The 13,686-nt window shown below is 50.0% G+C and overlaps 1 protein-coding gene across 4 annotated transcripts in view; it reads right to left on the reverse strand.

The window, feature by feature from the left end:
• Positions 1-12,851, reverse strand: part of FGD5 (FYVE, RhoGEF and PH domain containing 5) — a 115,943-nt gene extending 103,092 nt beyond the window's left edge. Inside the window, exons 1-4 of one of the 4 annotated variants that reach the window (XM_036332293.1) lie at positions 12,603-12,845; positions 11,490-11,631; positions 8,315-8,626; positions 1,702-4,381 (exon numbers count right to left, since the gene is read on the reverse strand). In XM_036332293.1, coding sequence (XP_036188186.1) covers positions 1,702-4,381; positions 8,315-8,321 — 2,687 coding nt within the window. In that variant the 5' untranslated portion in view covers positions 8,322-8,626; positions 11,490-11,631; positions 12,603-12,845. Of the gene's footprint in view, positions 1-1,701; positions 4,382-8,314; positions 8,627-11,489; positions 11,632-12,602 lie in introns of all 4 variants that reach the window. The other 3 variants (XM_036332295.1, XM_036332291.1, XM_036332292.1) reach the window with 3 other exon arrangements.
• Positions 12,852-13,686: the final 835 nt, after the last annotated feature.

A 13,686-nucleotide genomic window follows, 5' to 3' on the forward strand; every position in this document is an offset into this window, starting at 1 on the left:
GCCAGACTTGGCGTCCCGCAGCATAATTCACTGCAAATTCCTGAAGGAGTCAGGAAATCTGAGTCCTAGCGCTGATTTCTCCACTAAATGGCTGAGAGACCCTTGGCAAGTCCCTTTCCTTCTCTGTGCCTCTATTTCCACCTCTGTAACAGGACCAAATGTTGCCTGAAGGTCCCCTCCAGCTATACCATTCTGTGATTCTACAGTAGATTTCAATTTCTGAAGAGCTGTCACACAAAAGAGGAAAAGGGCTCACCCACCTGGCTCGAAAGGGGAGAGCCAGCATGAGTGAGGTAGGGATATGAGAGGGAGGTAGTTTTTGCCTCAGTCAGAAAGAAAAACGTAATCAGTGTACCTAGCAACAGAAAAGGCAGCTCTGGAAGGTAGTGAGCTCCCTGTAGCTTGTGGAATTTAGGCAGAGATTGTTAGAAGTGGGAGGCTTGACCATGTACCCTTTGAGATGCGTTCCAGCATGGAGATTTTATGATTTCAAAGCTTGGTTCTATTTTCATTAATGCTAAGAGGCACTCAGCTAGGGTTGGGTGTCATCAAGCCCTGCTGATAACCATTAATGAAATGATCTTGTCGGTTCAGTGCCTCTTGCCCTCTAAGAGTTCCCACACATCCACATTCTCCAAACTGAATTTGGTCCCTCCAGCAGTGTTGGCATTTACCTCTGTTCCAGCAAACAAACCTTTTCATCCTAGAAAGAACTAATTAATAATAGTCTTGCCCGGGCCTGGGGTAGGGAGAAGATAGAGCCAGCGTGGGGAACCATGTAAAAAAACTCAAGAGAATAAACCATAGAAACACTTCTAGCATCTATACTCCAGTGACAGTGAATGCTAATTGCAAATCATTCTTATCTATTCATTACTGCAAGTCCCCTAGGAAGACCTAGTAGCAACAGCTGTGTGGGACTGGGCTAAGTTAGTGCACACAAGAGGAAAGAATCAGGATTTCCTTTAAAATCACAACCATTTTGGCTTTTCATTAATTCAGATCAGGTAGCCCCAAAAGAATGTAACTGGTTGAGAGAGAATTGCATCTCTGTTAAGTTGTATTCATAATGTACAAGGAACAGCAAGATTTGGCAATTATTTACTTGGGATGATCAATAAGGGCGTTCAGTCAGTCTTGGGAAGGTGGGGTCAGAAAAACCCCTATTTCAGTGTTTCACTCTCACTTCCAAGGTGAACAAGTCCAAAATAAAAAAAATCCGCTTGGATGTACCTCTTAAAGGCTTCTATTCAGAAATTTAGCTCAGGGCACCCTTGGCTTTTGAAACAATTTAAATAATCTTTTCTAGTTCCCGTCAATAGAGTGTATATTTACACAATTAAAAGGTATCAATCTCAATTTAGGGTATTTTCCTGATGGTGAAAGATATTTAGTTTGGCAAGATTCCAGAACCTTCTCTTTGGTGACTTTCCCAGAGAGGAGTAGCAAAGCTATCTACCTAGATCAGAAATCTCCCACAAATATTGCAAATACACATGCTCACATTTGTACTGAACTTAGCATTTTAGATCATACTTTCACATAGATTACCTATTCTGATGTCAAACACTCTGCCATCAGGTAGCATGAATCCCATTTCACAGATGACGTAACTGAGGCTCAGAGAGGTAAAAACCACTCATCCTGAGTCACTGGGACAGTTACACCTGCTAAACAACATAGAAAACGAATTCACGGTACCTTTCTGCTTCCTGGTCTGCACTCTGCTGCTTGCTCTCAAAGGTGTTGAAGCTGCTCATGTCCACGTAGCCGTCATTTTCGTTTGCTGTAGACAGGGCTCTGCTCTGATCTTCAAACAGCTTTGTAAATGTCCCAGCCCTTGCAGGCCTCCGGGGTGGAATCTGGATATTCTCATAGTCCGAGTTCATAGCTGGAATGTTCTCATAGTCCGAAGTGTCGGCGTTGGGAAATGAGATAGACCGGGGCTTGGTCAGGGGCAGGGGCAGGAAGGGGGGCCGGGAGCGGTCTTCGAAGGACTCCACTCGGGATACCGTCCTGCTGAAGGGGATGCCTTTCCTCTTGCCATCCCTGTAGAAGATGAGGGAGGAGGGTGATTCGGAAGCCCTGAGCTTGCCAGTCCGGGTCTTAAGCTGAGGGGAGTTGCTGAGGCTCCTGCGGTCAATTTCCAGGAGCCGGGACGGCCCGTGGTAGCTGGATTCTGAAGAAGACCTGGAAGAAGACACATTGACCTCCACATGTACTTTGTTCTCAGTCTTCTTCTTAAACGTCAGCGCCAGAAACCGCTTAAAGGATGACTTCTTCTTCTTGCTGTGCTTGTCTGGGGGCTCGCTCTCAATCAGGAGTGAGGGAGAGCTCTTTGTGATGGGCTTCTTGGTGATGCAGGCCAGGTCAAAAGGTGGTGGGATATCGACCATGGAAGATGGTGTTGAAGTGCCACTGGACGGAAGGTGGTTCCTCTGGGAGAAACTCCCAGAGGAACCAATCACACAGGGCAGAGAGAGGTTGTCATCCTTCCTTTTGATTCGATGGTCGGCTAAGCCAGATGCCTCTGGCTCCCGGTACACGGAGACCGGGATCTCTCGGCCCTCCACGGAGAATGAACGAGGGTACAGAGTGAAGGCTCTGGGCTTTGCTGGTAAGGCCCTGCTGACTTCTAGTGGCTTCCCCTCCAATGACAGAACCATCTTTCTTGCCTCCTCGGTGGCACCCCCAATGCCAATGGCTGACGATGAGACAGCTTCTGGTCCAGCTTCTTCTGGAACGGTTTCTGGGACATAGCCAGGCACTTTCCCAGAGTGGGGCCTGGCCCTTGAGATGATGTTCTTTCTGTCGATGGGCACCAGGCCGCCCTCAGCATCAGTGATCAGTTCTTCTTTTGAGCCATAACCACTTAGGGCATCTGATGCAGCCTGTGTCTCGGGTTTTTCTCCCTCTCCAGGGTCGGTTCCGCACACCAAGTCGACTCCCAGCTCATAGGGGTTGGTGAGCGCATCGTCTGTGGCATCCTCATCCTCTGGCAAGACCAGCACGTTAGGGACAGAGAAGCCCTCCCCAGTGCCATCTTGCAGGGAGCCATGCTGGCCACGCAACGTTCCAGCCACGGTGTCCTGGTCTGCACATTCCCCTGACTTTGATTCCTGCTCTGACTCTAAGCCTTTCGCTGACTCAGAAAAAGAAGAGTAGCTTTCACCACAGAAAGAGGTGCTCTCTGTAGGAAAGAACTCATAGGGACTCCCTGAGAGTGAAGTCACAAAGTCGTCCATACAGTCATTCTCGAAAGGAATGATCTGGCAGCTCTCCTCAGCAGGTTCATCCTGTACGGAGGCCTCACTTTTTGCAACGTCTTCTCTCGCCTCTTGGATGACTGCTGCCATTTCTTCTTGGTCAGTTTTCTCCTCTTGGTCAGGTAGCTCCTCCTGGTCATCCCGGTTGCCCCCGCCTGTGGCATCTTCACACTCCTCCTCAGAGATGTCAGGGTTGTCTGTGACTATCTCCGCCTCCTGGATGCCCGTGGCCAATCCCTCATTCTCCAGAGGTTCCTCACTGGTATCTTCAGCACCCTCCTCAGTGGGCCTGTCAGATTCCCCATACTCATCTGGCACCCCTGGTTCTGTCTTGGCACAGCCTTCCTCACCATCCTCCTCTGCCTCCCTGGGTGTCCCAAGAGGCCCAGGCTCCTTGCTAGGTGATTCTGGATCCTCTAAATCAACTTGAGTTAGAATGATATCGCTCGAAAAGACTGCCTCTCCATCCCATGGGCCCCTATCCTCCAGGTTGTACATGTTGTGTTCCTCCACCAGTTTCTCTTCCTCCTCATTTGTGAGCTTCTGCTCCTCTTCCTCTGGGTCTTGGGCGCAGTCATCAGCCCTCACCTTCTCAGGAATGGGGGCTACTCCTTCATCAGTCTCTCCACCCAGTGCCATTTCGGCTGGGGCTGCCACTTCTTCAGCAGCTCCTGTCCCCTCCTCCTCACCTTCCTCCTGGGGTTCCTCTTCCCCAGTGGCATCCGGAGGCACCGTGACTGCATTCTCCACAGAGTCCCCATCCCTGGGTTCATCCTCTGTCGGTGGAGCCCTGGGGACCACGATGTAATCCTCATCGGCTTCGGCCTCAGAGCACTCCAGGTTGGACTGCTGCTCTTCATAAAGTCCCTTATCTACGCAGAGCAGCTTCCCATTGCTGCATTTGTTCAAGCTGTTGATCACGTACACACTGGCCCTCCACTCGTTGGGGGTGTCCAGTCTTGGTTTAGGGGCGATGGGGGGTTTTGGCCCCCTCGACATGGAGTTGGGACTGTGAAGACTGTCAGGCCTGGGTGACGAAGGGAACTTGGGTGCAGTCACTGGTGTGAGGGGACTGGCATTCTTTGGCTTGGGAGCAACTGGTGGTTTTGGTGAATCTAAAGGATGAAAATAGAGAAAAGAAGGAGACAAAAAGTACAGTTACCTTTATTTCCACTCCCACTTATTATTTCTGAGAGAACACTGAAGATGGTTTCCCAACTGCCCATGTGAACCCAATCTACTATGTTTTGGCTTGGGTTTATGCCTCTATATTATCTTTAAAATCCATTGATCTTCCACTAAAAATTCATTCTGAAAACAAGGTGACTAGACATTTCTTCTATATAAAGTCCAGCTAACAAAACCCGATCGAATGGCATCTTGTACCCCTCAAATAAAGGTGTGCAGATCACTGTACTCATTCATTCAACAACCATTTATTAAACACTTTTTTTGTGTGCCAGGTACCCAGGAGACAATATTGAACTTGACAGTCACCATCCCTGCTGCCCTGATAGAGCTTACATTTATTCTACAATTAACTCATTGGATACCTGTATCTATTCCATAGCACTATATACAGTAGGGTCTTCTAGGGTCAAGAAGAGAAGGACACCGCTGGCATGGCTCAGTGGTTGAGCATCAACCTATGAACCAGGAGATAACGGTTCAATTCCTGATCAAGGCGCATGCCCGGGTTGTGGGCTCGATCCCCAGTAGGTGGTGTGCAGGAGGCAGCCGATCAATGATTCTCTCTCTTCATTGATGTTTCTCTCTCTCTCTCTCTCTCTCTCTCTCTCTCTCTCTCTCTCTCTCTCTCCCTTCCTCTCTGAAATCAATAAAAATGTATTTTTTTAAAAAAAGAAGAAGAGAAGGACACCTCTGCTGACTACTCAGAGTTGAGTTAGGGAGAGAAGACTAACAGAACAATTGGAGGACAGAGCTGTACACTCTTGGAATAATATAACTGAATAGCCATTATCTCATTCCCTCAAGAATGACACACCAAAGGCTTGTGACAGTGATATATGATTCTCTTGAGAGTCACCTCTGAATTCTACATGCTTAGAATGGTGTCCAGCTAGGTGGCCTGCATACAAATTTTACAGCATCCAAATTTCATGGGCAAAATGATATGGCATTTGACAACATGGATGTTTGCAAAAGGCCTCTTCCCTTGTGGATGGTGAGGATCTATTAACCACAGCAGAATAAAAGATGTGGTACAAACTGTACATGTAGCAGGAGTTTGAGAAGCAAGAGTTACTATGGTTAGGGAAGACCTCTTGGAGAAGGAGAAATTTCAACTAAGTTTTGTAGGCTGGAAGGGACCTGGACAAGTATAGCGTCAAGGGAGTAGTCACCCACTTCCAAGTTCAGCATCTCTCCTACCACAAGCCAGCCCACACCTCCATGCCTCTTACTGAACCTCTGAGCCCCTGGGCACACTTCAGTCAAAGTGAGGAAGGCAGATTTCCAGGAATACAAGTCCATCAAAATTCATCAAATCAAAAGCACTGCCTAGTTCCCCACTGCCCATGGATTAGGATGAGTAAATCTCGCTTCAGCCCAGTCTCACCTCCCAGTTCCATCCCCACTAAGGCTTGGGTTTGACACAGAGCAGCTTCAGAATGACAGCCTGGCTTGTGACAGAAAGAAGGTGGAGCAGAGAGCCTGGAGGTCTATACCCATTCTGCAAATGAGGGAATTCTCTTCTCCTCCCCAACATGTGACTCCCAGGTAATCCTTGAAGCATCGAACCCCAATCGAATCTAATCCAGGGCTGTCTGACAGAAATATAATGTAAGCCACATTTATATTCACATATATAATTTTTCATTCTCTTATAGCCACATTAAAAAGTAAAAAAGAAACAGGTGAGATTAATTTTTGCAATACAGTTTTTTGAACTCAATATATCAACAATATTATTTTGAATACCATCATGTAATCAGTGGATCATGTTTGGATCAACATGTAATCAATATACAAAATTTATTAATGAAATAACTGACAATCTTTTTTGAACTAAGTGTATTTTACACATACATCATGTCACAATTCAGACTAGCCTCATTTCAAGTGCTCAGTAGCCACATGGGGCCAGTGGCTATGGTCTTGGTCAGCACAGCTCTAACTTGAGACATATCCATGGGACTGTACTATTGTCACCTCAATTTCAAGATACATGTATTAAACTGGCAGGACTATATTAAATTCAGCTGAGGCCCCCAAGGAAAGAAAAAAGGCCTGGAGTCACCATAATACAGGTTACAAAGCCCATGCATTCTGTTCCTAAAAGGGTTTCATTTCAGAGCCTCTTTACTTGTACTTGAACATACATCTAATGAACTTGGTTGTCTGGTTTCCCAATGCACAGATATTTAGAAGGGGTATGGGAGAAAGAGCAGGAATACTGAAGACTATAAGATGTAGTAGCTGACAGCAGAAAAGAGAGAAAAGAGGCACAGCTGTCAAAGTACCCAGTGCTAATGTACCCATAACATCAGTCTCTTAACCCATAACTACATTCGTTTGCATCAATGCCCAGGCTTTCCACTGTCATCCAGATAACAACCCAGAATCTTCAAGATATAATTATGTGACTTCCCAACTCCTTGTTTACATAAGCAATCAAGTATATCCTCATTTAGAAAAGTGTATGTCCACATTAGGAAAAACAGTAACAGCAACCCAAATTTGGAGCTTAAACAGCTAAGCTCAATGTAGAGTTGCAGAGTAAGCCTTTGGAGCCTGGCTGATCTGGTTTCAAAATTTGGCTTTGCCACTTATAAGCTATGAAGTTAAGCCTCAATTCCCTCATCTGCAAAATGGGTACAACAGTAGCACCTACACTCAAAGGGGTGTTGTGAAGATTAAAAGATACATATTAAAAGTGCTTAGTAGCAGACATTCACATAGGGGGACTCAATAAATAGTAGCTACTATTGTTCTAATGAAGTCAGTCTTTGCCTACCCCATAACTTCCCCTGGTGTAAGTCTTGCTCTATACTGCTGTAGAGTGTTATGTAATACTAGCTCCATACTCTTAACATCAAGTGTTAGGCATTGGCATGAAATTATTCTTTAGGGGCAGGGACTCTCATTTCTCATCCTTAACAGGTGGTATTTCACATGAGCGCCATGAGACCTGACAGAGAGACAGAAAGGCCTTGAAAAATGACCAAAACCTTGGCTGCATCACCCCCACCCCCACCCCATCCTTCATCCAATCAAGCTATTGATCTGTGGGTGCCGTCTCCTCAGAAAAGGTTACAGTGGGCGTCTGAGGCGTGATGCTGCAAGAAAATGCCTTCCCCAACTAGCCCCTACGAATGGCAAGAATGCAGTGTCTATGCCCTGCTTCCAGTTCTGAGATCAAAGAATGCCAGAACCAGAAAAGCCTTATCTGATCCCTCACTGAAAGATGAGGAAACTGAGGCACAGAGAGGGCAGGTGACTGGCATGGAGTTACTCAGCAAATCTGGAGCAGGGCTCAGATAGAATGTGGGTGTCCTGCTGCGGTCACTTGAACTTCCGCCTCAACCCTTTTGCCACTGAGCATTTCTTCTACAGGGCTCCCAGCTTCTAGCGAGGTAGAGAAAAGAAAAAAAGCAGGGAAATTGAGACTACAGAGACCAGGAACAACTAGCCAGGTAAGAAATTTACATAAGCCTGAGTCCCGAGCTCAGAAACACTAACTGGCCACAGGGTGGGTGACTTTCAGCTGCTCCCATCCAATTTCCTTTCATCCAATTCCATTAAATATTGATTGAGCACCTACTATGTGTGGGCACCCATCTAGAATCTCTGAACACATCAATAAACTAAACAAAAACCCTGTCCTTCATGGACCTTATCTTTTAATGGTGGGGTATAAGCAAATAAAATGAGACTCTTACATATTTTATGTTAGATGATCATAAAGTCTATGGAAAAAGATTAGGAGTTGAGGGATTTTGCAATTTTAAATAGAGTGACCAGGATAGATCTCACTGAGAAGACATTACAGAAAAGACTTGAAAGAGGTAAGGGAAGCCAGGACTCACCGGACATGTTCAATGAGGCCAGAGTCACTGGAGGGGAGTGAGCGAGAGAAAAAGAGAAGCAGGATATGAGGTCAGAGGGGCCGTGGTGAGGGTGTAGATTACGCAGGGCCTTGAGGGGAAGGACACGCTCACTCTTGCTAGTATGTTGAACTAAACAGAAGTGGCGAGGATGGACACGGGGAGACAGTGAAGCGGCTCTTGCAATAATCCTGGCAAGAGATGGTGGGGCAGGTTAGTAGCAGTGGAAGTGGTCAAAAGGTCAGATTCCAAACAAGAAGGTATCGCTGGCAGGATATGCTGACAATCTGGATACTGCGTGTAAGAGAAACAGAAAAGTCAAGGACAACACCAAGGTTTTGAGTCAGAGCAACTGGAAAAATGAAGTTGCTTCCAACTGAGCCGGATAAGTCTGCATGTGCTAGGGAGGGAAAGCAGAATTTTAGTTTGCACATGTTAGATCCGAGTTACCTTTCACACACCAGAGTGGGGTCATCGAGCGGGGCCTTGGGTATTCCAGTCTGGGTTCTGGGAGAAGTCTGGCTGGAGGATTCCATCAGAGATGGAAGTCAAGGCATGAACCTGGTGAGATCACCAAGTGAAGGAGTATGGACTGAGAAAAGAGCGAGACCAAGGAGGGAGAGAGAAGGAGTTGGCAAAGGAGACTGAGGAAGGAACAAAGAAAATGAAGGGAGTGTGAGGGCTTCCAGCTTTGCTCCCTCTCTGCCTCCCTCGCAAAAGGGAACCAGAGAGAGCCCCTGCCCTTGGTACAAAGTTACCTGGGTCTCAGATCCACTCTGCCTGGAGAAGGCTCAGGGAAGAGGTTGCACCAGGGTGCACATTAAAGGGCAGGGAGGATTTCACAATTGAAAAGGAGGTTAAGTATCCCAGGTATGGGGAACAGAGTGTGAAGAGACCCAGAGGCAGTAATATACAAAGACCTTTGGGAGTATGGTAAAAAGTCCAGTTTGGCTGAGCTCGGACATGGCGGGGGTAGGAGAATTATAGGATAAATCAGAGCTGGGGGTCCCTCTTCTGGTTAAATCTAACTTTCTGACTGCCCAGAACACAGCATGGATGGAGCTGGTGGTCCTCTGCTGTCTCCTGAATCCTTCTGGCTGCTGTATGAATCCTCTCTTCTTGTATCACAGAGTCTGGGAGTTATGACCTCCCCAGCCTGAGTTAGTGCCCCAGACCCCCTGGCAATTTGCTATGCCTGAGGATGACTCGAATACCCTTCAAGCCAAGATGCCAAGAGTTAACTGGGAGTAGGAGAACCTCAGCGACAGGAGCAAGAGATTTTTAACAGCTTCTGGTGATAGAAATCATCCCCAGCCAGCCCTCGGTACCAGTTTATATTTTCTTTCTTTATTTTAATTAAATATCTGTCACTCACATGTTCATGCTTACTGCTCCCTTGTCAGCTACATAGAGGTTCAATTAGAAGGTGCATTGGAAGGAGCATTGGACTGGGAGCTCTGATCTCCACTCCTGGCTCTGCCCTAAATGGGAGGTGTGACCTTGGGCAAGTCCCTTCTCCTCCCTGAGCCTCAGTTTCCCCAGCTGTAAAGTGAGGGGGCTGCGCCAGTCAGTAAGTGCCTTCTGCTCTGGCCAACTGCAGACTATTAAACTCATGGCTCTTCTTATGATGTTCCCTGACATCCATGTCTTTAGTCCCTGAGCCTGTTTTAACTGCAGTTCACTCGACTCCCCCTGGAACTCTCATAACCATATGTTCCAAGAGTAATTATCTTCCAATTTCACCTTCCAATTGCATCTTAAATTAACTTTCATTCCTGGGTGCCTGCTGGAATGTCCATGCCAAGCCAGATGACTTCTTAATTAAGCTGCTATTACGCTGGTCCAGTGATCCACAACAGGGCTTATATGGGAAAACAGCATGGAACAGAGGTGGATGAGCCTGGGCCCCCGGCTCAGATAGACCTGGACTTCAGTCCCCGCTCTGCCACATACCAACTGTGTGATCCTGGGCACATCACTTTGCTTCTCTGAGCCTCAGTTTCTTTCTTGGTAACATGGAAGAAATACTCCCTTTTTTCTTAAGGCTTTTGAGAAGTTCAAGGGAAATAACAGACATAAGATGACTAATAAAGTCAACTGGCAAACATTTCCTGTGTACCTACTACGTTAGGCACTGGATAAAAAAGCAGGCTCTCAAGCTGGACAGTCTGTATTCCAATCCTATCTTGGCTTCCCATTAAGTCAGTCACCATTTAATCCCTGCAGCTCAGGTTTCCCATCTATAAAATGAAGACAGCAATAGTGCTCAGCTCATCAGGTAAATACGGAAACCACATTGATACAAGTAAAACACTTAAAGCAGTACCTGATTCATATTAAGTAAGTACCCAATAAATATTAGGTAGTGTTTATTAGTCACTTATAATGTGACAGATACCACAGGCACCTTACAGGCTTTACTTTTTTGAATCATGAGGACTCAATGACAAAGATCTTTTTATCCCCATTTTTCAGATGAAGAAACTGAGGCACAGAGAGATTAAGTAACCTGCTCAGGGTCAGGTAACTAAGTATATGATGGTCCCATGCAGTCTGTGGACCACTATGGTACACGGCACACAGAAATCATTATGTGAGGTTTCTATTGTTGCCATCACAGGGTGGCAACTGCTGAGAATTACTGGGACTACACAGGCCTCTCAGTTGATCTGGGCTCACTCCATCCCCCAGATTCTCAGAGAAGGGAGAGCTCGTCCAAGCCTCAAGCAGGGAAACGTGGGAAAACTGGAACCGATCTCACCATTGTTTTAAAGCAAGTTTTATTAGGAGTGTAGGAAAAAGCGATCCCGGCTCTGTCCAGGCTGTGCCAGAACAGGCGGGAGGCGACCTTCTTCCTCCAAGGAGTGGCTGGCTGGGCACTGGGGCCCTTCTCCGACCTTTTCCAGGCCCACAAAGCAGTACACCTGCTCCTACCCGCCCCCCATCCCGTGACCCCCACTCTGTCCAGGTGTTCGCATGCTCAGCAACAACAGGAGCAGGACCCCGGGAGGCGGCGGCCACACTCCCAAGTCCCCAACCCGCTCCTTGTTCAGGTCAGTCCAGGCAATGTCTCCTGTCTGCATCTCACTGCTAACACCATGACTTTTTTCATTTTAAAGATTTTAAAAAGAAAACACACACACACACACACACACACCAGCAGCAGCAGCAGCAGCAGCAGGATATATGGCTCTAAGACAGCCAAAATGGTGGCTTCCTGTTTCTTTAGGGATGTCTGTTTTGGAGTATGGCTTCAGACACGGATGTTGGCTGGGAAGAGGGCTGCCTTTTGCTTAATTCTGAGCGAGAGAGAGAGAGAGAGAGAGAGAGAGAGAGAGAGAGAGAGAGAATCGCTCCTTGGCAGGAGGATGAAGCAAGTTAGCGGACCGTTCCCTTGCAAACTCTCCTCTTTGGGGGGACTTGCTGCCTTCCCTGTGGACGAGTCAGGAATCCCGGGAGCAGATTCCCGGCACCGCCCATCTCTGAGGCTCGGTGGCTACATCTGTTAAATGGCCGGAGAGACCACGCATAATTACTGCCAAGTGCAGCTGGACGGCACGGCGTCCTGTCCCCGCACTGGGGAGTCAGATGCGCGGGCAGAGGCTCGAGGGAAGGGAGGGAACTCCGCTCGGAGTGCGGCTCGGCCCCGACCGGGAGTGTCCCCTCGGCCCCGCTCGGTCCCGGGGGAGGCACAAAGGCCGGCCGGGCGCTGCCCGGGACGGGGTGCTATGGGGAGAGGGGAGACGATTGGGGCCTTTTTAGTCCTATCCGGGGAGTAAGCTCCACGTCGGGGTGTGGAGAGAGAGCGGGGTGCGCCGCCAAGTGATGGGGGACCCGGCGCGGGGAGAGCGCGGACGCATCCGGTGCCAGAGAAGCCAGCAAGGGTCTGGCGGGGGCCCCGAGGAGCGGGATGAGGGTGTAGGGGTGCGACCAAGCTGCCTCTGCGAAGGGGCGTCTTTCTCCATCGCCGAGGGTACCCCCATTCGGGGGACGCCGTGGGAGTGGGCTGAGGGCGTACGCGCCCAGGGTGAGGCCTCGCCGAGACCGAGGGGGCCCCCGTCCCTGAGGCGGGGTGACTCGGACAGGGGCCCCGATGATTCTCAGCCTCCTGGGACCCGCCCATATCTCCACCGAAGCCCAGCAGAGTAGGACGGTCGGGGGATTCTCGGCCGTCGCTCCCGGCGCCACACGGGCTTCAACTTGGGGCGCCTGGTCCGGGCTCCCTCGCGCGCTGCCCTCGGGGCCCGAGAGGTCGCGTGAAGCCTCCTACCTGCTCTGTTCATCTTCCAGCGCCAGGAGCCCGCGGTCGCCCGTCTGTCCGTCCGTCAGTCGAGCGCGAGTCCGCGCGCCGCCTCACTCCATGGCCTCGCGGCGGGTTCCGCACCCCGTGGCGCCCGCCCCGCCCCCCGGCGCGCGCCGAACTCCTTGAGGGGCGCAGGGCCAGCGGGGGCCGGGGCGCGAGCCTCCAGGGCCGGGCGGGGCCGGGGAGGGGGCGCGAGAGCGGGGCGCGCGCGGCGGCCGCCCGGACAGCACGGGCGTCGCGTCCACTCGGACTCAGCCCGGGCGCGGGGCTGGTGGGGGCGCGGGGCTGGAGCCGCCGGGGCCGGGCGGGGCCGCGCGGGCTGCGCGGGGAGGGGGCGCTCGCGCGCCGCGTGGGGGGCGGCGGCCGGAGCAGCGCGCGGCGCGGCGTCCGCTCGGACTCCCCGCTCCGCGCCCGGCGCGCTCGCTCTGGCCCCCGCGCCGCCGCCGCCGCCGCCGCGCCGCCGCCCTCTCCTAGACGTTTCCTCCCGCTCCCGAAGAGGAAGACTTTTTTTTCCCTTTCTGCTCAGTCAGGGATCGAGAGAGTCGGGGGCAGGCGTCCCCGTGCACATTTAAAGGGACCGTGGCCAGGGGAGCCGCGCGAGGTTCAAGGGATTGGCATCGGGGTGGGGGAAGCCAGCCCCGTCCTTTTGCCAGGCGGACTGTCCATCTTTATGTTTATTTTCATGGACATTGATACAGTCCTGCGCCAGACGCTGTGCTGAGTGCCCAACAAGACAGCCCCCAATTTTTGTATCTCATGGAGCTTAGATGGGAGACAAGACAGATAAGCAAGCAATGAATATCATTTCAGAGACTGATAAGTGCCTTGAGGGAGATAAAACCGGGGCAGTGGGGCAGACCAGTGGCCCTCAAAAATGTGCAGCGAACCAGCACAGGAATTGTTAAAAATGCAAACTCCCGGGACCCTCCCCAGACTCACTGAGTCAGAAATCCCGTATTTAACAAACCCTACGGTCTTTCTGATAAAAGCTGAAGTTTGAGGATCACTGGAGTACAGAAGGGGTGATCCAGGAAGGCCTCCCTGAGGAGGT

This window comes from Myotis myotis, unplaced genomic scaffold (assembly GCF_014108235.1).
Source record: "Myotis myotis isolate mMyoMyo1 unplaced genomic scaffold, mMyoMyo1.p scaffold_m19_p_13, whole genome shotgun sequence".
Lineage (NCBI taxonomy): Eukaryota > Metazoa > Chordata > Mammalia > Chiroptera > Vespertilionidae > Myotis > Myotis myotis.